General features: G+C 42.4%; 1 protein-coding gene across 17 annotated transcripts in view; it reads left to right on the top strand.

Moving 5' to 3' along the window:
- Nucleotides 1-26,149, top strand: part of AAK1 (AP2 associated kinase 1) — a 107,451-nt gene that overhangs the window by 70,612 nt on the left and 10,690 nt on the right. For 4 of the 17 annotated variants that reach the window (XM_074982037.1, XM_074982036.1, XM_074982041.1 and 1 more), the window contains 5 exons: nt 2,479-2,583; nt 12,213-12,314; nt 13,572-13,673; nt 15,851-15,961; nt 20,562-20,663. The exons of 1 other annotated variant lie outside the window; for it this stretch is intronic. In XM_074982037.1, coding sequence (XP_074838138.1) covers nt 2,479-2,583; nt 12,213-12,314; nt 13,572-13,673; nt 15,851-15,961; nt 20,562-20,663 — 522 coding nt within the window. Of the gene's footprint in view, nt 1-2,478; nt 2,584-4,520; nt 4,611-7,589; nt 7,668-12,212; nt 12,315-13,571; nt 13,674-15,850; nt 15,962-20,561; nt 20,664-22,491; nt 24,497-26,149 lie in introns of those variants that run through there. 12 more of the 17 variants (XM_074982049.1, XM_074982038.1, XM_074982040.1 and 9 more) reach the window with 12 other exon arrangements.

The following is a 26,149-nucleotide window of genomic DNA, read 5'->3' as shown; positions in this document are numbered from 1 at the left end:
TGCTCCTGGAGACCCAGCTACCCTTGACCTGACCTTGTTTCTTCAGCTCAGTGCCTCTTTGGGCATCTCAGTAGCAAATACAGGACAGAGGTAGTACCTTAAATGAAAAATGGTGGCATAAGAGACACATGTACTCAGAGGTGTCCAGTAATGGAAGACCTCGGCCTGGGAAACCTGCTTAATTAATCTCAGTTGGCTAATGGAACAGTGAGGTAGCTCTTTGGGGAAGTTCAGACATGGAATAATCCCCTTAAAATCCATAGGAAATTCAGGGCCCCTCGCTACTGACCAGTGTGCATAATACATTAGCTGTCCTGCACTGTGCTTGGAATGGCTGGGGTCAGGGGAGTGAGCTGGTTGACACTTGCCTGGCTCCTTGAGATTTGGCTTCGAGTGGCTGTGACAGACTATAGAATCACAGAAACAAAGGGCTGGAAAAGACCTTGAGAGAATCTAGTCCATCCGCTCACTCTGAGGGACTAAATCTCCCTGGATCATCCCTGAGGGTGGTGGTCTGACCCTGTTCCTAAAAACCTCCAGTGACTGAGACCTCGCAGCCTCCTGTGGTAACCTGTTCCAGTGCTTAAATATGTTTACAGTTAGAAAGATTTTCCTAATTCCTAACCTAAACCTCCCTTGCTGTAAATTGAGCCAGTTGCTCTCTTGTCCTACCATCAGTGGACACGGGTTACAGCTTATTACATATCTGAAAACTGTTGCCATTTCTTACTCCCCCCCCGCCCCCTCCCCGGCTTTCCTTGTCTAGACTGTCAGAGCCAGGGCTGACAGAATCAGTCTGCCTTGGGATAAAAAACAAAAAGCATGCTGATTACGCTAGCAAAGATAAAGAGAAGTATGTGGGTGGGGATGACTTTTTTTTCTGCCTGAGAAAGTAGCATGACTGCTTAAGTACACAATATCAACTATGTGGTGGATGCAGAAAGTGGGAACGGACTGCCAGAGCAATAGTTCCAGAAATCTGGTGTGCTGTGGGACATTGTAAAGGGCTTGACCCTGCAACTGCCTGTGGTATGGAACACTAATGGATTTTGTGTGGATGCCCAAGGATTCTGTAGCAGGATCAGGATCTCATTAAAATTTCATTTCTTTGGCTCTCTAGTAAAAATCTAACACAGCTGCTTCAAGCTTTGAAATCTGACTGGATGTTACTGCCCATTTTGTCACTTTCTTCAGTCACAGCGGCACCTGGAAAACCCCTGCCCTGTGGAAATGCCCCAAAAGAAATGTTAAACTCTGCACTTGAGCCTGCCTTCTTCCCTCCAGATTCCTGCTCTGACCTTTTTCACCCTTTAAAAACAGGATTGGTTGGGTTAAAATCTCCCTGGAGGGCCAGTAATTTTCAAGGAGAACAGGGCATCTCTCTGCACCGTAAACTAGCTAGGAGCACCCTAGAATATTAATTACTCAAAGTTAAAAGTGAAGACCTCCATTTCAAGATGATCTAGAATTATAGGTGTGACTTAGAGAGGCTTACCCTGTGCTCAGTAACTTTGTTGTGGTTTGTAGCTGCTAGCTCTAGGGCTGCAGAATAACTGGAAGATGCTTTAGTGAGTTAATTTGCTCAGCATATAGAAAATAAGAGCTTCAATGCAGAAACTTTCTCTCCCTTTGTGTTTGTCCAGCCCTAATTTGGGCTACTGCAATATAAATTAGCATTGTTTGATGGATGTCTTTGGCCTTTGTGCAGTGTAAGTTTCCTATCTCCATTGACTCTTCCTCCACTAAGATCTGTTTTGTTTTGGGCAGAAATATTGTTGGTTCTTCCACAGGGACTGGAAACTTCTTTCTCTTCACCTTCTTTCCTCCTAAGTTTGTGCTAAGGTGGGAGAGCCAGTGACGTTGCTCATGTTTGTCAGTGTGCAGAAATTTTCATTTCTGCATGATGCACACTAATGTGCTCTCTGTGGGGAACGTGGGGGCAGTTAAGTAAAATAGCTATGGCACTAGATTGTGGTTCAGCACACCTGGTTCTTTTGCCAACTCTGATGCTGGCCTGCTGGGTGATCTTGGGCAAGTCACAGCCTTGGACTTTGCCTCAGCTTCCTCATCTGTAATATTGAGATAATAGAACCTGCTTTGTAAAGCACTTTGAGATTTATGGATTAAAAGACAATAGATTTGCTCTTTGGTGTTCTTATTACTAGGGATGTTAATGGTTAACCAGTAAGCCTCACCCTGAATGGATGAGGCTTACTGGTTATGGTTAACTGGTAGGGGATGGAGCAGCCCACCATGGGCAGGGGAACCGGGGATGCTCCCTTCCCAGCTGCTGCCCCACCCCATTTTGTTAACCAATTAAGAGGTTTTACATCGTACTTATTACAAACCTTTCCATGACACAGTAAACTTTTTTCCCCAGACAGCATCAAATCTTTTAAGATCTGTCTGCATCTCAGTGCTGTGCCCTTTCTGCTTGACATATTTTGCTTTTTCTTTCTCTCCGCTTGTTTCTCCCAGCCTGTCCAGCTGAAAAAACAAAAGACATTCTGAGTCTGGACTCTAGCCCTCCTCTTCTGACTGTGCCTGATCCTTTCATTCCTCTTCCGTTATCCGACACACCAGGTAAATAGAACAGACTCTGGAGTTTTAATATCAATATTTTTCAGAGGCATAGCCCTCATGAGGTCATTTAGTCCAGTCATGGCAGGACCAAGCACCATGAAGATGTGCAGTATCCTGGTGGGGGGGATATGTGTACATTTAAATAAGTCAACATTTGTAATGTTTCCTCAGATTTATTTCTAGGTAGAATGGGGGGCCATGTCCAATGGAGAAAAATGAAATAAAAATTAAGGCAATAGTCGAGGGGAAATATGGTAGCCTTTAGCATGTCCCTTTTTATTCTGTGCAATCAGTAATGGAAATGCAACTGGTAAAAGAGGCTGGCAGGAGAGGAATAAAAATACCACACGACATCTGTTAAAATACTGGAAAATGAAATATTCATGCTGAAAACGTTTTCTTTGTGCCTGGCTAGGGAAGTGAGCCAAGTTTTTCTTAATAAGCTTATTCCAGGCTTCACTGCTGATTAATCATAATGGAGCGGTTGAGCAGCATGCTAATTTTTCTGCTGTGTGTGGCTATTTGATTCGTATCAGTACAAATGGAGCTTTCAGTGAAGAGGTTGCTACTGTATTATTGGAAGTGAAATTTTGCACGCAATCAGCTGGAAGTCCATAAATTAAACTGAATTAGGAAACGTGAAGGCAGATTTTGCTTCACTAAAAGAAAACTCTTCCCCTGTAATAAACTTGTATCTGGTTTTTAGAGGGCATGGGGGCAAGATGGGAGGGAGACCCAGCTCCACCCAATCAGCCCTGGGCTCCCCCCACACTCCCTCAGTTGCACATGTAATGGTGGCACAAGCTGAGAGACAACCATTCCCTTGCTGCCCTCTCCATTAGTGGGCCTGGTTACTGAACCCCTCTTAAGTACCATCTGTCCAGGTTGAAGAGTATTGTCCACCCATGAAGAATAATGGTTTTTTTAGTTATTATTTTTTCAAATTTGCCACTCTTCCTTAGGGGATACCTTTTATTGCATACAGTCACCCGCCACCCCTCAAAATGACACAGAACCAAATTCTGCCCTTGACTACATAGTTTTTTATTTGCATTCTAGTAATGCCTACAGGCCCCAATTGCTTTGCTAGCGTCTACGCAATGCAACTGTTATTTTGAAATGATTTCAAAATAACGGTTGGCTTATTCTGAAATATGTAAACCTTATTGCACGAGGAATAGTGCCTATTTTGATATAGTTATTTCAAATAAGGGCTGTGTAGACAGGGAATAGTCTATTAGCTGTCCAATTGCTCTATTTTCAAGGAGGCTCTATTGTGAGTAGGTGCTTTATTTTGAAATAGCTGAGCGCTATTTCAAAGTGCATTTTGTGTGTAGCAGTGTTATTTTGAAATATCTCTTCCCGAATAGCTTATTTCAAAATAACACTGCTGTGTAGACATACCCTGAGGGAGAAATGACTCCTGTGAACAGAACCAACCTGTCAGGGCTGCCTCCCCACTCTAACACTCCGAGTGCAGAAAGTAGGGGCCTGGAAAAGCCTTAAAAATACCTTGCTGCCACCACCTTAAAACCCAGGAAGACACACTTGGATCTTTCCTTGAGGAGTGCCACCACAGCCTCACCCTTTCCTTAGGAGACCTCTTGGAAACAAAGAGCTGTAACTGGATAGCTGACCTTGCTTTAGGCAGGCAATCACAAAGATTCTCTAGGACACAGAAATCATAAGAACATAAGAATGGCCATACTGGGTCAGACCAAAGGTCCATCAAGCCCAGCATCCCATCTGCCGACGGTGGCCAATGCCAGGTGCCCCAGAGAAGGAGAACAGAAGACAATGATCAAGTGATTTATCTCCTGCCATCCATCTCCTGCCCTTGTTCTGAAGGCTAGGGCACCATACTTTATCCCTGGCTAATAGCCATTTATGGACCTAACCTGCAAAAATTTATCAAGCTCTTTTTTAAACCCTAATAGAGTCCTGGCCTTCACAGCCTCCTCGGGCAAGGAGTTCCACAGGTTGACTGTGCGCTGTGTGAAGAAAAATTTCCTTTTATTAGTTTTGAACCTACTACCCATCAATTTCATTTGGTGTCCCCTAGTTCTTGTATTATGGGAAAAGGTAAATAATTTTTCTATATTCACTTTCTCCACACCATTCATGATTTTATATACCTCTATCATATCGCCCCTCAATCGCCTTTTTTCCAAACTGAAAAGTCCCAGTCTCTCTAGCCTCTCCCCATATGGGACCCTTTCCAAGCCCCTAATCATCTTAGTCGCCCTTTTCTGAACCTTTTCTAATGCCAATATATCTTTTTTGAGGTGAGGAGACCACATCTGCACGCAGTACTCGAGATGTGGGCGTACCATAGTTTTATATAGGGGAAGTATGATATCTTTTGTCTTATTATCGATCCCTTTTTTAATAATTCCTAACATCCTATTTGCCTTACTAACTGCCGCTGCACACTGCGTGGATGTCTTCAGAGAACTATCCACTATAACTCCAAGATCCCTTTCCTGATCTGTCGTAGCTAAATTTGACCCCATCATGTAGTACGTGTAATTTGGGTTATTTTTTCCAACATGCATTACCTTACACTTACCCACATTAAATTTCATTTGCCATTTTGCTGCCCAATCACTCAGTTTGCTGAGATCTTTTTGTAGTTCTTCACAATCCCTTTTGCTTTTGACTGTCCTGAACAACTTGGTGTCATCTGCAAACTTTGCCACCTCACTGCTTACCTCATTTTCTAGATCATTGATGAACAAGTTGAACAGGATCGGTCCCAGGACTGAGCCCTGGGGAACACCACTAGTTACCCCCCTCCATTGTGAAACTTTACCATTTATTCCAACCCTTTGTTTTCTGTCTTTTAACCAATTCCCGATCCATGAAAGGACCTTTCCTCCTATCCCATGACCACCTAATTTACATAAAAGCCTTTGGTGTGGGACCGTGTCAAAGGCTTTCTGGAAATCTAGGTATATTATGTCCACTGGGTGCCCCTTGTCCGCATGTTTATTAACCCCTTCAAAGAATTCTAATAGATTAGACAGACACGACTTCCCTCTGCAGAAACCATGCTGACTTTTGCCCAACAATTCGTGCTCTTCTATGTGCCTTGCAATTTTACTCTTTACTAGTGTTTCTACTAATTTGCCTGGTACTGATGTTAAACTTATCGGTCTATAATTGCCAGGATCTCCTCTAGAGCCTTTTTTAAATATTGGCGTTATATTGGCCGTCTTCCAGTCATTTGGTACCAAAGTGGATTTAAAGGATAGGTTACAAACCACTGTTAATAACTCCGCAATTTCACATTTGAGTTCTTTCAGAACCCTTGGGTGAATGCCGTCTGGTCCTGGAGACTTGTTACTATTCAGCTTATCAATTAATTCCAAAACCTCCTCTAATGTCACTTCAATCTGAGTGAGTTCCTCAGATTTGTTGCCTAAAAAGGCTGGCTCAGATTTAGGAACCTCTGTAACATCTTCAGCCGTGAAGACTGAAGCAAAGAAATCATTTAATCGCTCCGCAATGGCACTGTCTTCCTTGATCGCTCCTTTTATATCTTTATCGTCCAAGGGCCCCACTGCTTTTTTAGCAGGCTTCCTGCTTCTAATGTATTTAAAAAACATTTTACTATTGTTTTTTGAATTTTTGGCTAGCTGTTCCTCAAACTCTTTTTTGGCTTTTCTTACTACATTATGACAGTTAATTTGGGAGTGTTTATGTTCCTTTCTATTTTCCTCACTAGGATTTGATTTCCACTTTTTAAAAGCTGCCCTTTTCTCTCTCACTGCCCTTTTAACATGGCTGTTTAGCCATGGTGGTTCTTTGTTAGGTCTCTTACTGTGTTTTTTTATTTGGGGTATACATTTAAGTTGGGCCTCTAGTATGGTGTCTTTAAACAGTTTCCATGCAGCTTCCAGGGATTTTAGTTTAATTACTCTACCTTTTAGTTTCTGTTTAACTAGCTTCCTCATTTTAGTGTAATTCAATCAAAATCATTGCCTTAAAAAAGCAATATATTCACAAAACAAAAGATAAAAAAAATACCAAGAAAGTAAACAAGCATACTTAGTTGCTAGATGTAATTGAAGCAGCTAAAGATAATTAATATTACAGCACAGAAAAGTATTTCCCTGGGATTCAGCTTAGAAGCTACAGAGTACAGGGTAAAGAGAAAAAATCATTAGCCTGAGAAGTTCCACACCAAGTCCAACATTAAAAATAGCCTGATTGCGTCTAACTAAACATTTCCCTTCTATTTACATATCCTTGCTCTGATTATGGTGTGGCCATGATATTTACTAGAAGCAACAGCATTTTTGGTCTCTCTGTGCTCCACTGGCAGAACAAAGATTTAGCTTGCAGTTGTTTCCAGTTCAAAAGAAGGATCCTCTCTCTTCATTGGCTTACTTGGCTGTCCTTCCACAGGGACTCCTCTAAGAGTTAACCCTTTATAGACATGCATTCATGACCAACCTATGGATCACAATCTATGGGCCACTTTATCCCCAGGTGACTGAAAATATAAATAACACTTTGTGCCAGCTTCTCTGCAAAGAGGTGAATTTCACCCTAAGCTTCATTATTTGAGAAATAGGACGAAGCATGTGTTTAAAAAACTGAAGCTGAAATGACTTTCTCTTGCTCTTCCTAAGGAACTGCTTCCTATCTATTTAACATTTAACATCACTCTTCTAATTTCTTATAACCTAAAAACAGCTATGCATTTTTTATTTTCGAAAAGTTCACTGAATTTCTCTTTTTGCTGTGCAATATTAATTCTATATTTATTTAGGTCTGTGGAATCTCCATTAGGAATAGGGAAGTCCAGGGCCATCCTTGGATTAGTCAGAGCCTCGTAGAGCCTTTGAGTCTGAATAATTAAAAGTTTTCCTTTTAATCTTTGTTTTATTCAGTAGGAAGAAATCTTTCCGAATGACTAATCTATATTTACTTCAGTTACTGTCCAACCTATGGCAGGGTTGACTTGGGGGAATTTTCACAACCTTGTTTTTCTTTCTCAGTTGACACCAGAAGAAAAGGCCCCTGCTGTGTGCTCTCTTGAGTTATCTTTCTTTTTGCTTTTCCTCCATGATATGAGAGTGAGTAATGTTCCTGTAGCGTGCAGTGCCCAGCTGTAGAGATCTCAGCTTTTGCAAGTTGCAGCTTGATTGTTCAGAGTGTTATTGAACAAGTGTGGTTTGGTTTGGTTGGAATTCCTTGCCTGCCTGATTGAAATACTATTAAGAATTCTCCTTTGCACTCTCTCTAATGGATTGGATTACTCTGGTTAGAAGCCCATTGGCCTCTCCTATTCTTTGGGCTTTATAACAGTACTCTTTGAAACTTGCTGCCTGACCAGGGGATTACAAGGTCGTGTTACTAAACATGGATGCAGTATATGAGCCTGGAAAAAAAACAATTGCCATGGACAATAGTGTGTTAGTTACACTAGTGCAAGCTGTATGGGAAAGAGCCATTAAACTTTCAGCAATGCCGTAAAAACCAAAATTGAATACGGAGTTTGCTTCTGAGTTAACACAACACAAATTTCAGTAACTTCTGTTTTCATATTAACGTCTTATTACTCATATAACTTAACTCACACTTTCTTTTAGATAACTTATTGAAAGCTTTTCATCAGACTTTAAATGTATTTTTCCCCCTTTTATGCTGCAGATATTTTGGCGTAGATTTTTCTTTTTCCCAAAGGACAGATGTCAGTCAATTGCTAAATTCCCTCTGGACATCATTGGGGTCATGCCTGATTGTTATTTGTAGCATAAAAGAACTCCCCCTTGTTTTTCTTCTAGCAGACCATTTTATTAGTTAGAAGAATAACACATTTGTCACCATATTCCAAAACCCCCAAAGCTATAGAATTCATCCTTTGTAATATAATGGAAGATGCAGCTACCACTGAGCACCATGTGTTGCGTTAATGTGTTTGGCAGTTGATTGTCGTGTCACATGTGGAAGGCAAGATATATAGAAAGCTTGATGATGAAATTTGCTTACCCAACAAGCAGCTTCGTTAATTAGTGTGGAAGACTGGCCGTGCTCTCACTACTGAGGTCACACAGATAAGAGGATGAGATCTTGAGATCTCCGTCATCACTGTTTTCTCTGCAGGTGCATTTGTCTCTTTCCACGCACAATGGTATTTCCAGTTTCAGGTTAGTAATCTAACCATGCTAGTTTCTCCCCCAACCAATAAGAGACTTCTGATTCACTCCATTGAAGTAATTTGCCTGTCTGAAATAAACCCTAGCGTTCAGTTTGAATTATTTTATTGTTTGGACAGAAGACAGCTCGATAGCGCTGCATGAACAGACAGCTCTGCTTCTCTAGGCACACCTCCTGTTGAATTGTAATTGCTGAAGATCAGTCTGGGGGAAGTAGTCTAAACTAAAACATCCTTTCCTTCTGTTAATGTATTTTCCTTTGGCATCCATGGTGAAAAATGTGTCTTGGTGAAGTTAGATTAAAGCATTGGAACACACAGACATGTTCTGTGTTTTTGCAAAGTCATGTTCTTGTGATCAGATGATGCTCCTCACCAGCAGCTAAGCCTGTGGTTTATGCAGATGCATGTTGCCTTAATAGATCTGTCGTCGTCTAACCCTCAGAGAGAAGCACCTCTTTAATAAAGCAGCACTTCCTGCTGCTTCAAGCAGAACCATGTATCAGCCAGCATAGAGGTCACTGAGCAATTTAATGTATTAAGCAGCCTTTACGTGCTCCCCAGAGTGCAGGGATTGGCTTTCATCGCTAGCCACGTGCTACCATGACCAGGCTCCATCTCACAAGCCTTAAATTTAGAACATGAAATAGAAACTATGGGTGGCACTGTTCAAATGCACCCATTGTTTGAATGCAACTGGGACTTGTGTTCCTAGGGCACTGGGTGAGATTTGCAAAAACTCCTGGGTTTATGTTTTAAATGAAAACAAACAGGGCTACGTGATCACATTGCTTTTGAACTTCCTTTCCCTGCACCCTACTGTGTGGGTTTTGTCTAGCTCAGACCGTAAGCCTTGCTCTGAAGGGATGTGGTCCTTTTAAAAATGAGCCACATGCAAAGTCCTTATGAACGCTAAGCAACAGTGCTGATCAGTCAAAATTGTCAGTGAAAGAAACACAACATTAAAAACAAGGAACAAACCCTGGCCAAGAGCCGTTGCAGGTTTTCATCAAGTGTACTCTAAAAAGTGAGGGATGGCTTGGGATCAGAGTAGATGCACTTTTTGCGGTAGCAAAAGGCCCTTTTCCATTTAACACCCCCCCCCTGCCAAAATTTTTATTTTGAAAAATGTTGTTCCATTCTTCAACTCAAACATTCTCCCAGGTGACAGCTACCCAGTGACCGTAAGTGGCATGTGAGTTGATTTTCATTCGCGCGTGAGATGGGAGTTCACCCCGTCCCTCCTCCCCCAAGCATCCGGGAGCTTGCTCAAAGCCATGCCGCCTATGAATTAACAAAAGAACAGCTAGTGCTACCAACCACCACCTAAACGGCAAAGCTCTGTGCCTTTATTTATTAATGAAGCTGTTGTGAGTAGGACTATTAGTGACCCGAAAAAGTCTCGCCAGCACTTGGACTGTACATAGAGGTCAAATTTCAGCCCTCCACCTTGGAAAGAATCATAGAATCCCAGGGCTGGAAGGGCCCTCAGGAGGTCATCTCGTGCAGCCCTCTGCCTAAAGCAGGATCAACCCTATCTTAAATCATCCCAGTCAGGGCTTTGTCAAGCTGGGATTTAAAAAACCCGCTAGGAATGGAGATTCCACCACCTCTCTAGGTAACACATTCCAGTGCTTTACCGCTCTCCTGGTGAAATAGTTTTTCCTAATATCCAACCTCCACCTCTCTCTCTCTGTAACTTGAGACCATTGCTCTTTATTCTGCCATCCTTCACTACTGAGAACAGCCTCTCTCCATCCTCTGTACAGCCCCCTTTCAGGAAGTTGAAGGCTCCTATCAAATCACCCGCACTCTTCTCTTCTGCAACTAAATAAGCCCAAGTCCCTCAGCCTCTCCTCATAGGTCATGTGCTCCAGCCCCTTAATCATTTTCATTGCCCTCTGCTGGAGGTGCTCCAGTGTGTCCATATCCTTTCTGTACTCGGGGGCCCAAAGTGGACACTACTCCAAAAGAGGCCTCTCAAGTGCAGAATAGAGGGGACTAATCACTTCTCTAGATCTGCTGGAAATGCTTCTCCTAATTCACCCCAATGTGCCATTAGCCTTCTTGGCTACACAGACACACTGTTGACTTGCAGCCAGCCCCTCATCCACCATAATCCCCAGGTCCTTCTCTGCTGCACTGCTACTTAACCAGTCAGTACCCAGCCTGTAACAATGCTAGGGATTCTTCCGTCCGTCCCTGCACTTGTCATTGTTGAACCTCATCAGATTTCTTTTGGCCCAATCCTTCAATTTATCTAGGTCTCTCTGGACCTCATCCCTACCTTCCGACATATCTACCTGTCCCCCAGGGGTGGGGGGTTGCTGACCCCTGGACTAGCCTCACTAACTATTCGCATCTCACAATAATCAGCAGATGTTTCAATTAGTCAATTTGTGATTGCATGTCTGCTAAAACTATTGTCCTATTGCTGACCAACAAGAGATCCTTTTGCATGTGCAATTTAAGTGGTTGCTCTCTTTTTCAGCAGGAAGGGGAGAGGGAGGAAATGAAGGAGCATTAAAGAAACATGGGTGGAGAGCAGAGATGCGTTAAGAGTTAGGGTGCCGATGCAGGGTACTGCTTTCAAACAATCAAGGTGGATGTCGAGAGACAGACAGGCTCAAAATAAAACATTATGCAGTAATGGAAATTGTAGACATACCACTGGCGAGAAATCAATGTTTGATTTTAAAATTGATTGGGTATCTGAAACACCATTATCAATAGCGGGAGAGCTGTATAAGCCAAAGTTAGTTCTGTGAGGCTTGGGTTCACACTGTTTTTATTCTTATTTAGTCACTTTATAAAAGCATGTGGATACACAGTTCTTATAAAACAATTCATGGAAATTGCATGGTCTTAGGCAAGTTTGAAGATTGAGGTCCTTTTATATAATGACTCAAATATAACCAAAGACCTATCTCATATAGGAGAATTAGGTGGTGGTTCATGCTGGTTTACATTTCACAAATTGATAATTTCAATGCTACTGAAAGACTTGGCGTGTTTTAGTTTTCATGACTTCCTGAAGGCAATATGGCCTGGCATTCCTGAGCAAGGTGGGCGGGGGTGGTTAGAGCAACTGGTCCTCCACTAAATTCTTGTGTTACCTTGGTCAAGTCTCTCTTAGTACCTCCAGTTAGGCATGTGCTTAACTATTTTGTTGAGGTACTTACTGAATTAGAGCATTTAACCTCTGATGTCAGTTTAGCTATAAAATGGGTCGATGAGAGATTTCTGCGAGGTGCTTTGAGATTCTTATTTAGAGAGCCCTTTATAAATGAAGGTGTGTTCCAGCATACAGCCATGCTAATACGAACTAACTGTCTCTAATGTTAGATGATTGGCCCTTCAGATGGGCAGCTGTGTAATGCCTGTGCTTTTTATTTATTTATTCATTTATTTATGGCTTTCTTTCTGCTTCCTCCCTTTCTTCCTTTTTTTCTGCTTAACCCAGAAAAACTGATTGAGGGTCTCAAATCTCCCGAGACTGCGCTTCTGCTCCCTGATATCCTGCCTCTCGCTGACCCCTTCGGTTGCACCTCTGATGCTGTGAATGGTAAAATAACGAACAAACTGTAACTTGTGTGGCATGTTCTGTTCCCGCATGTTTACCCAATAACTGCTCATGTTGCTGAAGCTGGGCTGGGGTAGGTGAGAAGTAGGCCAGCAGCCATCACGAAACAAACTTTGCTTAGCAGAGCTTGTGCACAAAGAGCTCAGTTTCTCTCTCTCAGCACTGTGCGGTGCTGCTGCTGCTGAGCTAAAGGCAGAACCTGTCTTTAAACTCTTAGGCTACGTCTACACTAGAGGCTTTGGTCGACAAAACTCATGGGGTGTCCACACTAAAAATGCATTTGGTTGACATGCTATCAACAGAACTCAGCACTTCTGTCAACAGCCTTCTGCCTCTCCTCCGAAGCAGAATGCCTTTCTCAACAGAATCTGTCCACAAAAAGCTACACGGACACTCCAGGGGGCCCTCTGTCTACAGATAGGGCTTCCAGGCCTCTGGGCAGCCCTGTCTGCTGTGGTTCCAGTTGCCTTTTCTGTCAAGAGTTCAGCCAGGAAGTCTGGCCACTCTGTTGACCAGAGTGGATCAACAGAGCAATCCGCTGTTGTGTGTGGCTGCGATCTGTCGACAGAGGTTTTGTTGGCAACTATTGTCTGACAGTAACTTCTGTTGACAGATTACTGTAGTGTAGACGTAGTCTTGAGGTTTACCATATTGTCATTAGTGATGTGGCAGAGCTGTGACAGTGTGGTGTTTGGGAAGAGGCGCTTTGAGGGAGGATAATGTGCTGGGTGAGGGCAATGGATGTAGGGACTCTATCAAGGGTGGGCGTTTAGGGAACTACCTTTGGATTGGTCAGATCTGCATTTAAATCCCTCCTCTGCCACGGAGTTCTGTGTGACCTGGGGCAAATTACTTAGCCTCTGAGTCTTGGTTTCCTATCTGTAATATGGTAATAGCACTGTCTTCCTTCAAGCGGTGTCTTAGGATAAATGCATTCAAGATTGAGAGGCACTTAGGTACTTATTACTAAACAGAGATGGAATTTTAATGGACGATTCCCTGGCAAAAACTTAAGACTAATAACTTTTCAGGCTTTGGGTTATTCATGAGTGGTTTGTTTCAGCAATTTGCTGTTACACTAAGCTGAGGGTAATATCATTTTTGCCAGTCTAGCTGCCCGAGGTACCAAAGAGATACTTAAAAGGATTCAGATAGTTGCCTTCTCAGCTTCTCTCTGTGCCTGCGTGGAAAACTAACCTCTTGCTTCTCTCTGTTCTGACCTCCTGTGCCTTGGGAAAGGAAAAGATGACATAGCTGTCGAGAGTCTTATCCCTGGCCTTGAGGCTCCGCTGCCCCAACACCTCACCTCCCAGACCGACTCAGTTGCTTCCAACAGAACAGGTTGGTGAGATGCTCCAAATGGAAATGCAGGCATTAGTGTGGTCCCTCTGACCCCTTCCTAAGGAAAAGGAAGACCTTATTCGCTGAAGTAAACTGTTCTCTCTCCGTTCATTCCTACCCACACCAGTATTTTGTTTAAGCCACATTTCTGTGCAGTTGCTCAGGAGAAATTCAGGTTCTGCTCAGCTGATTAGTAGAGCACCCACAGCTAGGTTTTTTGTTTCCATTGGTAATGTACATTCAAATGCCTTGGTGCACATAGGGAAAAATTATTCTACACATGGATGGAAAAAATCTGCACATGCATGGAAAAGATTAGCTGGAACATTGACCCACACCTCCAGTTTAAACTGCCCATGCATTGATAAAGCTAATTTCCTCAGGGTTAGCATGCCGGAAAAGGATCTTACCGAACCGTTTGGTTATTCATCCAGCATCCTGTCTTTGTTCCAGTGCAGATGTTACAATGGACTGACTAGGCCTGCTCCTAGAAGCATGATACTATTTTTTTTGTTCCAGCTCATATATATAGAGAGGCCTCTGGATCTCGAGGGCATAGCACTGTGCTGCAATCAGAGACATGAATGTGTGTGGATGTGCTCCAGAGTCAATAATCATTAAGGGCTGGAAGCTCGGGCTAGTTGCTGAGTGCAAGCCCACACAGGACCCTGACTATGTCTTGGAGCAGCTAGTCTGTGCTGATAGGCTAACTAGGCCAAAGCTGTATGCTATACCTGCAGCAATAAACCTTCCACACATCCCCCGATGGCCAAATAAGCAGGCCATGTCTCAATGTGGTTTGTTAAACCACGAGTGTTTTTAACACATTAAAAACAAAAGATCTGTAAAAGCAGCCTCCCTTCGATTTGTGTGTGTCTAGCTAGAGACTTCCTACTGGTGTATTGCTCATACGCATATGAAATTTCCCTAGTAACATCCTGTTGTCTGCTGAGATCTCCTGTGGCTGGTGTGAATGCCAGTCTGCAGTGCACCTATATCTTTTCTGTGTCCTGTAGTTGGCAATTCATTCCTCTTCCTTACCCCAGAAGGCTTGAAAACTGCCTCAAGTTGTGGATACTTCAACAGGGTATTATGCACTTTGAGACTCTGCTGACTGTCACACTGCAAGAGAACAGATTCGCTGGGGTGAATATCTTCTCCTGCCACAGGAGAGCAATAGTTTTAGGACACCCGAAACATGACTTACCTAAAATGAATGGTATGACAGGCCTCTCTATGGCCTTCTCTATGGCTGACAGGCTTCTCTTCAGAAGATTTACCTCAGCTATTTTTATATCCCTCAAAGGTTGTCATCAGAGTCTAAAATACCAGGTTTACAGTTCCTAGTTTCCCAGAAACCATGGGTTCAGATCCTTGTACAAGCAATTCATGTGTTTTGTAAAGTAAAAAGAATACCCTACAGTCTGCATTTGTCTTCTCTGCAAGAGCTTAAAGCAGTGGTTCTCAACCTGAGCATATTACAGGGGGACCCTGGAAACAAAGAAAGATAAATAAAAATTATCACAGAAAACAAGTTTGAAATAAATTGCAAAGATATAATTACTTATTGTTTTTAATTACATGTCTTGCAATGTTATGTATTGCTGTCTGAAAATCCTATGTTATGATTTCCTTTTTTATTTAAGGAAGTGTACGCAGCAGCTAGAATTGGCTTTGGGTTCCACAGAGGATTTGTGGGGGAGCGATTGGGGTCCACACTAGTGAAATGTTGGGAACCACTGCCTTAAACCACACCAACAACACAACTTCCTTGTTCCAGTCTGAAATAATGTCTAAAGAGCCTATGGTGGTGTTTTGCAAGGCGGGGTGGCCTCTTGCTGTTCTCCTGGCTAAAGCCTAACTCACTGCACTGTGCAAGTATCTGCCTTGGCCTGCTGCTCTCACGGCTCCAGAGGTGGCTGGTGTACAGGTACTGGGCTGAATCTGTTCTCTTGCATGTAGATAGGTTGCTGAAACGTTTTTGGATACTTCTAAGTTTTCTCTGTTGGTGGGAAATTTTCCATAACCAGAATAATGGTAGCTGTGGCTGTGTGCAAACTGCTTTTTCCAATACTCGCTGGCTGGTAACAGAGAGCAACAGTATTAGCCTAATAGTTCTGCCTATGCTGTTTAATGCTGACGTTGCTGTGGCCTGACCACTCTTCATCTGGATTCAGACTCTCTCACTGGGGAAGATTCTCTGCTTGACTGCTCTCTGCTTTCCAACCCTCCTGGTGACCTCTTGGACGAGTTTGTGCCTCTAGCCATTTCAGCTCAAGCTCACAAAGGTAACCTGCCCCCGTGCGTTTTTTGTCGTCCTTCTGTTGGAGGCTGGAGGGTCAGGATCTTCAGCAGCAGTACATCAAAATGAATGGTACAATACTGATTTACACCAAAGGGCCTATAGTCTGGCCTGTAATCTTTTCTGGGCTCTGTTGTCGTCTTCTGAGTTGGTGACCCTTGCAAACTGTAATATCGCCTTTAATATGGGGGTACAGAAGTTATCAAATAACCAACAGAAAAATACTCTCCAAAGGGGAAGAGGAAAGTTTGCTGAAAACTTGTCCAGGATGTTCCCTGCCATGGTGGGGTAGGGGTAGGGGACCAGGACACTCTTACTTAGCGGCAGTGGCTGCGGCAGGGTGGGTCAGTTCTCCAAGGAGCCAGACAGCAGGACTGGCAGCTGGGGAGGCCACCTGAGCTACGCTGGGCCAGCACTGGGTTGTAGAAGGCACTGCCCAGCTGTAACGGCTCTGCAGGTAGGGGCTCAGGCATCCAGTACAGCTGGGAACTGGGGGCAGCAGATTGACGCAGCCAGGCCTCCATGCATTTCTGCAACCTCTGCAGCCAGGCCTTGCCTGGGGGCTGCTTGTCACCCGCAGCAGAAGCAATAGAGGGGCTGCTGGCAGCTGCACGAGAGTCCCCTGTGAGAGTCTGTTGTCTGGCTACAGAGACCCAGCAGCAGCAATTCCCCCTCAGCCACCCTGTGCCTGTTCCACCTTCCCATCCCCTCTCAGCCCGCGGATCTGTCCCACTGCTGACCTGCACCGGCCAGGTGGAGGGAGGGAGTCGGCTGGAGCTGGCCATTCCCATGAAAGACACAGGTGGGCGAGGGAGGGAGGACACAGAACTGCTGTCTGTAATGCCCACCTCTGGAGCCAGACTGCTCTCTCCTGGGGTCAAAATGGAGTCATTGTGGCTCCAGGTGCTGCCTCGTCTGCAGCTCCCTGCCTTGCCACCGCTGAACCAACAGAATTAAATTCAGTTGGTTTAACAGCCGGATCCCTCCCACTGCCGGGCTGACCAGTAAACCAACTGAATTTAGTTCTATTGTTTCAGCAGCACCAGGGCAGGGAGCCGCAGAGTAGTCAGCATTCAGAGCCACAAATGACTCCTTAACGAGCTGCAGCTTGACCCTTGGCCTAGGAGATAAGGGTTCTGTTCACAGCTCTGCTTTTATCTTACGCAAGATCTTGCTCAGGTCACTGCCTCTCAGTTCTAGGATCTGAATGTACTCGAGCCCTGAGGTTTTCTCAGAATTACTGAAATCCAACGTGGGTGAAAAGTAGGTCCTGCATACACTAGGATGGAGGATGTATCACCATCGCTTATCAGTTCAGAACTTTATGCGCAGGTTTTAAGATGTACTTTTCCTGCTGTTATCTTCATGCTTTGTGCTGAAGAGATCACTGTAACATCTGTGTCTTTTCTAAGCACTACAAGAAAAAGGGCTAAGCAATGAGTAATATACAAATAAATGTGAAGGGTATCTTAGTTGATAAATCATTCTCTCCAGGGATATTTCCTTCTATGGCCGTGAAAAGATGGGCCCAAAGAGAAACTTCTAACCTGGATTAGCCCTGAGTGTCTGTTCACGCTGAGTTTTGTTTAGCTCAGTTGATAAGCATCCCTATGGCAACAGAAAATGTTCAGTCCTTAGCAGAAGCGCAGTAGAAATTGTCTATAATCAATTTTTACCATCAATGACATTTTGAAATGAGATGGCATTTTTCATAGAGCTTTCGTGTTTAAACAAGTCATTCTCCATTCTCATTGCAACGATAAACTTCCAAGCCCATTGATTCTGAGTAAATGGCTTGAAACGTACATTCAGCGGCTATTTTGTGGCTGGAAATCAACAAAATGGAAGCTCACCTTATGGGGTTGCAGTGAGCAATGAGAGAAAGAATTAGGCAGAATTCTGCCTGATTCCCTGCAGAATATGCTGTTTCCGTTGTTTTGAGTACAAACTTGGAAATCTTGCTTTCCCTGTCAAGGTTGTTTATCTCTTTTCCAAAACTCTTGCCCCTGGTTGATCTTGTTATCCATCTAGTCGTCCAGTCCCTGTTTTTATCCTTCCAAATTCTTGGCATCGGTGAATCCTTTGGCAATAAGTTACATAGGCTATGCACTGTGTGTAAGCATAATCGGCCTGGGGAACTTGTTACCAACATTGGAGCTGCAAAGATGTCATAATCACATCAACTTCAGAGAATTTTGACTAATTTAGACAAAAAAAACTGAGGTTGGCACTAGGGTGAATAACAACACTATCCAGAGATGGGTTTGTTTTCTTCAAACCACTGTCTCATTTAGCTGGAGAATTCCTGTGTGTTGCTTAGTTATATTGTAATTCTTGGGCCATAAGTTAGGGCCTCTCAAATCTTGGTGGTTGTTACTTCCCACACAACTAGAGTTCAGTTATTATTGGGTAAATGTGATGTGGCAAACAATAACAGAGCAGTGTATATTATTATATTGCTGAAACAGTGAGCTGAAGAGAAATCGCATCTTCTAATGAAACCAATGCAAAAACACATACTGTGTTTCTTGCTTGCAGTCCTCGATTGTTGGCTACAATTGCACTACAGCACTGTCAACAGAAGTCAGTGTTGGAAGAGATTTTCTGACAAAACTTGAGTTGACAGAGTGCAGCCACACACAAAAGCCAATCAAGAGAGCACTCCACTCTGTCGACAGAAAACAGTCACCTGGAAGCACAGCAGATAGGGCTGCCTGTTGTCACAGATACCCTGTCTATCAAGAGAAGGCCTCCCAGAGCATCCAAACAGCTTTTTTGTTGACGGGAACTGTCGACGAAAGGTGCTCAGTGCTGACTTTTGTTGACACACTGTTGACAAAAGTTGTTTTGTGTGGGGCTGTACCATCAGTTTTGTCAACAAAACTCACTAGTGTAACCATAGCCCTTGAACATGCCAGAATGAATGCACATTTGAACAATGCTCTCTTAATGGCTACAGAGGTAGATAGCTAAATGTATAAAAACGTAATTTGGCTTTAAAGTTTCCAGCATTTATGGATAGAGCAGAAAAGAGCTTGGGTTGACTCAGAAAGATGCTTAGCTGTGATTGTGGAAGAACACAAGACTTTGAAACCAAGCCATAAAGTCCACTTGAACGATTTTGGCTTTTCTGCATACTCCTTTCTGTAGAAATGTGTGGTTGTTAGGAGGATAAGAGGAAAATGTGTGTTCAGAGGGTTGTAGGAGATGTATCAACTACATCTAAAGGGATTGTTTAAAATCCCACTTGGGTGTAAGCTTCTAGTCAACTGAACCTAGGCAATATACTTCATTCACATAGGTTACCTCTGCACCAGAAGCATCTGTCGACAGTAATGTGTCGACAAACTGTCAACAGAAGCGTTATTCCTCAAATTTTCAAGGGATAACACTGTCAAGACTAATGCAGAGTTCTGTTGACAGAATGCTTTGGCTGTGTCGGCACTAGCCCAAAACTTCGAAATGGCCATGCAAATGGCCATTTTGAAGCTTACTAATGAAGCACTGAAATACATATTCAGAGACTCATTAGCATGCCGGCAGCCACGGCACTTTGAAATTGACGCAGCTCATCGCTGCGCAGCTCATCCAGATGGAGCTCCTTTTCGAAAGGATCCTGGCAACTTTGAAATCCCCTTATTCCTATCGGCTGTTAGGAATAAGGGGATTTCAAAGTTGCCAGGGTCCTTTCAGCGCTTCATTTAGTAAACTTTGAAATGGCCATTTGCATAGCCATTTCGAAGTTTTGGGCTAGTGTAGATGTAGCCTTTGTGCGCAGATGCTCCCTGAGTTATGTTGCTAGAAGGCCTCTTCTGTCAACAAAACTATCTAGTGTAGACACAGCCATAGAGTCTGAGGACCTCATTCTCTAAGGTAGTTGCCTAAAGAGGAAGAGATTTAATGGGATTTTTAAAAAATCCCTAAGTAGTATGGACACTTAACTCCCACTGATTTCATGCCACTGTTTGCCAACTTCCTGTGGGTAATAGCTCATGTCTTGATGCATCTGACTACTCCATCTTGGGTCCTTTATACACTTACCTTGTGCCAGGCTCCCATTTAATTCCTCAAAATCTCCCTTTATATGTGGCCCTGTGCTCACAGACTTAGACTGTTCTTTGGAAATGTACTGGTGTTTGGTAGTGCCCATTGGATGATGTCAAAGAACATTTTCATTCCTCTTTTCTTGCTCACACGTGTGCACCCTCCCCACACTCACATCTCCCGTATCCTTGCTGGCTATGCGGTGTGCCTTTGTAACCTCAAACCCATGATTCCAGCACTCCTAGGAAATGCACTGACTGCTACACCATTTTATTTTGGTTCTTGTTACTTGGCTTAGCTGAGGGCGTATGTGCCTTTTGGGGTTTGGTTTTTTTGCTTTTGAATTTAGTTGGTTCTTTTCACTTACTACCTTTTCACTTACCGACTTTATTTTGGCTTTTTATTTAAACTCCTGCTTTTTAACCACTTCTTTAAAAAAAAAAAAAAAAAAAAAAAAACACACCCTAACATTTTTGGCAATTCTAACATGTTTTCTGCTATCTTTGCTTCCTTCCCTGCATTTCTCCTGTACGCCGCCGAAGATACTAATCTGATCTCAGGCTTTGATGTTCCTGAGGGCTCTGAAAAGGTGGCAGAAGATGAGTTTGATCCCATTCCCGTGTTGATATCCAAAAATTCACAAGGTAAGCCAGGATTTTTAAAAAGAACACATAATGGCAACCAACTGATTGAGCAATCATGCTGAGTCATACACCTAAATTAAACCCAGACCATGCTGTCTTAATGATCAGTGAGCCTAATTCTTCTCTGACTTACACCAGTTTGTCTTATTGCATTGTCCTAAATGATTCCTGAATTGTTCGAACATAAGAGGCGAATCAGGCCCAATGAGATAGGACAATGTAATAGTGAGAAGAATTCATGCATCACTCGACCACGATGTCACAACACTGTTTGCTGAAATTTGACCTGGCTGCTCCTTGGTCATGAATTAGAAGAAATTGCCCTGCCCAATGGATTAATGGACAAGACAGGACAACAAGGGTTGGTAATTCAAACATATTGTCATCCCAGGAGTCAGCCAGGCAGCCCATAGCCTGTCTACACCCTGCCACAAGTCTGTATTGACCAGCTCACCTGTCCATCTGTGTGGCTAGAATATATGGCATAATTTTACTTAGGCCCTTTAAGTTAATGGTAAGGCACCCACCATGCCCAAGAAAGAGAATAGGATCTATCCTCAAACCCCCTCAAAAGTGAGTTTACTACTTCTGGCTGGGATTTGCAGCAGGGCCTGTGGGAGTTAGGTACTCAACAACTGAAGACTTGCTCTGGGAGACAGGCACCCAGATTCCTTCAGCACTTCTGAAAATTCCAACCTCGGTCATTAGGCTTTCATGGCTTTCAGCCAATTGAGTTCCAGCCCCGTGTGCTCCTGTTACCATCTTCCCTGCAAACTGTTGTTCAGCCTCATGTAAAGGGGTAACTGTTAAGAGGCATTGTCCCCTTTGACGATGAAGTTTGGTGAATGAAGCTTCGTTAATGGGTGGAGCAGGCAGGATTTTGTAACATCTGTAAAGCATGATATGTTTCTGCAGTGAAAATGTTTCTCAAGCTCCTGGGGAAATAACACAGATTTTTAACACATTACTCTGTTTCAAGCAGTTGAACTCCATACCTTTTTGTAATTTCCATCTATCCTGGCTTTCATTGCATAGTATATCCCGCCTGCCTGCTCTGCAGCTAATATTAAGCCTTGAAAGAATGACCCTTTTTTTTTTTTTAAAAGAGTCCCAAGTCATTTAGGGTGGAGCTTTTTCAGAAGGCTTCGGTATGGGTTTAAGCTGGCTCTGCTCCACTGTGATGTCAAAGGAAGATTTTACCCCTGATTTGAATTCAAGCAGAGTTGGCTCAAGGCTAAGTACTTTTGCAGCGCTCACCCTAATTAAAGGGACAGTTTTCCTATAGAGAACGATGTAAGTGCTATAAAGGTTTTTACAGGATAACTTAAAGCCTATGAAATGGCTGTAAACAACTTAGAGTGCTTTCTACAAGATATCATTAAGTTAAAAGAATGACTCTTAAAGAGGTAGAAGAACTGAGAACAACATCCTTTCTGTAGAATTGTTAACTCTTCTATAGAAGAATATAATTGCTAAAAATCCTCTAGAATCCCATTGATTTGATCTTGGTAAAATTCTCTGATAGGCTTTTCCATGAAGGCCTTAATGTGTGTAAATCTTGGCAGTGGCTTCTACCTTGTCTGTCTCACCACCAGTCCAATAAAAGATGCCTTAGCTGACCCACCTTGTCTCCTCTAATATCCTTAGTACTGCACTAGCATGGCTATAACAACATTGCATACCGTCATACCCATGGCATAGAACAGCTTAGCTCAACAAAGTTGCTTTCTCTGGTTATTCTTTCTTTACTTGTGCTTGAACAACTGAAACTAACCTGTGTGTGTTCTGTTCAATACTGAATTCCTATTCCTATCTCTCACCCTTCCAGGTGGGCATTCTAGAAACAACAGTGGAAGCTCTGAATCAAGTCTTCCCAACCTAGCCAGGTCTTTACTGCTGGTGGATCAGCTCATAGACCTGTAGCAGTGACCCAGTAGCAGATGCAGTTTCTGTAACGTACCTAATCTACGTTTTCATTTTCAGAGGAGTTAACCTTCAGGTTTTTGGGGGTTTTATTTAAAAAAAAAAAAACTGCATACGGAAGGAGACTCAGACAACCCCATATGTTCCCACCTCCTGGCCCAAGAATGGATACTGTTTCTGTCCCACCTACCCCATAGCCCTGTGTTCAGTTCATCCCTGGTACAACCTGCTATGATTCCTCTTGCACCTGTCTTGCCTAGCATATGTCTAACAGAAACACTAGACGTCCTTATCCACTCTGCTGAGATTTACACGTAGCCCAACTGGAAGCTTAATTGTAAATGAGTTAGTTAATTGTATTCTATATATGATCCTTACTAGAAATGTCATACAACAGATATTTTGTTTTCCTCAGGCTAGAGAGCTAACCTGTGTTTAACATTTTGGCGGGGTGGTGAAGGGAGGATTTCTGGCAAACGGGCAGAAGGAAAGGAGACAGAAAATCACTAGTGCTGTTCATTTCCTGGGCGGGAGACAAGTTAGGAAAAGATGTCTTTAAATTAGCTGTATGTACATCAGAGGGGAAAAAGTGACCAGAGTTTTGCATAGTACATATGGTGATCATGCCAATTGAGAGGGTTTTCCACGCCCAATTGAACGATCCTGCTTATGATCAGATTGTACTTTCTCAAAAAGAAAAAAAAAAAAGTTAGAGCTACAAAAAAGACCCCAAGTGAAATACATCAAAACTGAGACTGAAATATAGACAAGCATGGCTGTGGAGTCTATTTACTGAATGAACTGTTAGCCAAAAAAGAAGAGCGTTGTGGCAGCAGCGGAAGTACTTTGTTGTTGTTTTTGTGTGCGAGTGAGTGTGTGTGTGTGTGAGATTTTTAGATTTCATAAAGGAAACAAACTGTTAATTGTGTACAAACCAAATTGTCCAGCAGTTTTTTTTTTGTTCGTTTTGTTTTGTTTTGTTTTCTTTTTTTTATACCTGGGTTTTACTGAAACATCTCGTATCTGTTCGGGGTTTTCTTCTTTTCCCTTGTAACTACATAGTGCAACATAGTTAAGTATGGAACCATTTCAATAGACAAGTTACTGTAAACTTTATTCACATCTTTAGTCTTTGTAGAACAAGTATGCACTCTCCTCAAACAGTTGAAAATGAGTGCTGACAAGCTCAATGCAACTTGATGGTAATTACCTTTTTCTTTTTACCTTTACATGCATACTTTGTCAATTAACTGGATACGCTAAACTTGTTTCCATTGGCTTATGATCTTAAAGTCCAGCATTCCTATCATATATATGAAAATTCTTCCTGAATAAAGGAACTCTTCCTCTGTAGTGTAATAATTACTAGCTTACTGCTAACCTTGTGTATGTGTATGCAGCTGTAGTAGTAAAAGTGCAGATTCTCATGTGCGAAAGTATGAATGACTAAGTTATAGATGTATTGACCTCTTCCTGAGAGGGAAAGACATTAGTCTGTGAGCATTTCTCTCCTATTTCCCCACTATTCCCCCTCTTTTCCTGCCGCCAATATTTAGTTTAACAAATTCTGTAAATAGAACTAACCTTCAATTGATGGCTCTCCATTAATCTTCTTTTAAAATCTACACTTCATAATAAAAGTACTGCTTCAATGTGTTTGTATCATTACATGTGTAATACTGCACTTTCCAGAAGAAGCTTTACATGTAAAAGAACTATGGAAATGAACTTAGTAAAACTGTCAATAGATTTTTATTTTTATTTTTTTGTTTTTTTATTGTTCCTAAAGTAGGCAAATTGGACTGGAAAACTTGGAAAAGCTTTAGATAGAAAGTTATTGTATAGCCAGATACTAAAAATACATGAGAAGAGAATGGATTTAAAAAAAAAAAAAACCCATCTACTGTATATTAAAAACTGAGAGATTTCTGTGAATTAAAGTACTTTTAAAGAATGTTTAAGATTTTAAATCTAATAGAATTTGTTAAAGTGTTCTGGAGTCAAAATTATAAAAACACTGGGTTGTTTTGGAATAATGCTATTAAATAAGCAAAAGTGAATGTTATTTTTATTTTTTACTGGGGAGTACAACACAATGGAAGCAGAATCCTTTATAAAGGTGTTTTGATTTAACAGACCCAGCTCATAAGAAAAGACTCAACATTGATTAAATAAAGGCTGCAGAAGATATATGTGGAATGGGAAATGCAAGCTATGTAAGAAGACATGAGTTTGTTTAAAAGAGGTGGGGGATTAGTTGTAAAAATAGCTCAAACTATTGCCAGCCTGCAAACATTAGGCTAATGTTGTGTAAACTGTCCAAATGGGAAGAAGTTGAGAGAATTGCTATCAAGAAGGAAAAGGCACGGAGTGAACTCTTAACCAGTTTCTCTACCAAAGCATTTTGGTACCCATGATCCCCTGAGTGAAATAAGAGCACAAGTTTCCTAACTACCATAATGATGTTCTAGTATAGTCATTTAAGCAAGAGGGGGGACAAGTCAAATGCTTCTCTCTCTCCAAGGGTTGTTCCTTTAGCTCTTGTTCCAAAATGGGTAGAAATCTATGCTAGGTTAAGTAACCTAAACTAATCTTCCTTTCTCTGCCAGTACCTGCTGTTGATTGATATAACAATCACAAAGGAACCTCTGATGATGTTGGGTCACTAGTGAAGTTCTTGACATGAGATTGCTTTGTACTTTAACAGATGCTCCTACCAGGATTTCCTATTTGCAAGTGTAGCCACTACATAAGTTATAGCAACTCCCCTTTCAAGGCAAAAATAGGACTTCACATCTTTTGTCATCATCTCAGGAGCAGAGTTATTTGTGGACTTCCAAGTCGCTGCACAAATGAGTGAACAGTTAAATTTCAGCCCCTCAAAATAATCTCTGGAATTTTTTTCAATGGTGAAGGTGTCATTTCTGGGCTCTCTTGTCACGTTGCAATGTGCATGTGGCTTTTCTGACAAATCCCTCTTTGGACCACAGGTGTGATGTGGAGGAGACTTCTACTGATGACCTTGTTACCATTCAAAAGTCTGTTTTAAGTGGAGTGAGGGACCTCTCTTCTCTACAGCCAGCCAGGGGCTAGTACTGCCTGCAAGGATTGTTCTTTACAGCCATTTGGAAAGGTTACATCAATAGAATACAAGCTCAGAGCAGACTGGGGTGGCCCAGGGGAGCTTAGGAAGTAGAGGGGTGCACTAACAAACCCTGTAGGTGGAGCCTGCAAGTGACAGATCTCAAAGAGGGACACAAACATGGGGTAAATTACAAACATTATTGCCTTGGCATAAATTTCTTCAGCAGCATTTTTGGTAAATGTCCTGTTTAAGTTTTGGAGAGAATGTAAAAGGCCTGGAACTGGGGCAAATCTGGATCTGAGATGCTTTGAGAAATGTGGGAAGTAAACATTTGATCAAAATTAATTATGCACAGTAAACTCTTTCGTATCCGGTAGCTCCAGAAGGTCGCCAGCTCTTCAAATATTCTGGATAATAGAGAGAGAGAGCTAGCAAAGCATAACAATAAAGAAAAACAAGATTAGATATTAAGAAACAA

Source organism: Carettochelys insculpta, chromosome 31, assembly GCF_033958435.1.
Source record: "Carettochelys insculpta isolate YL-2023 chromosome 31, ASM3395843v1, whole genome shotgun sequence".
Lineage (NCBI taxonomy): Eukaryota > Metazoa > Chordata > Testudines > Carettochelyidae > Carettochelys > Carettochelys insculpta.
The sequence above is the reverse complement of the archived record's forward strand: the minus strand, read 5'-3'. Positions and strand labels throughout refer to the sequence as shown.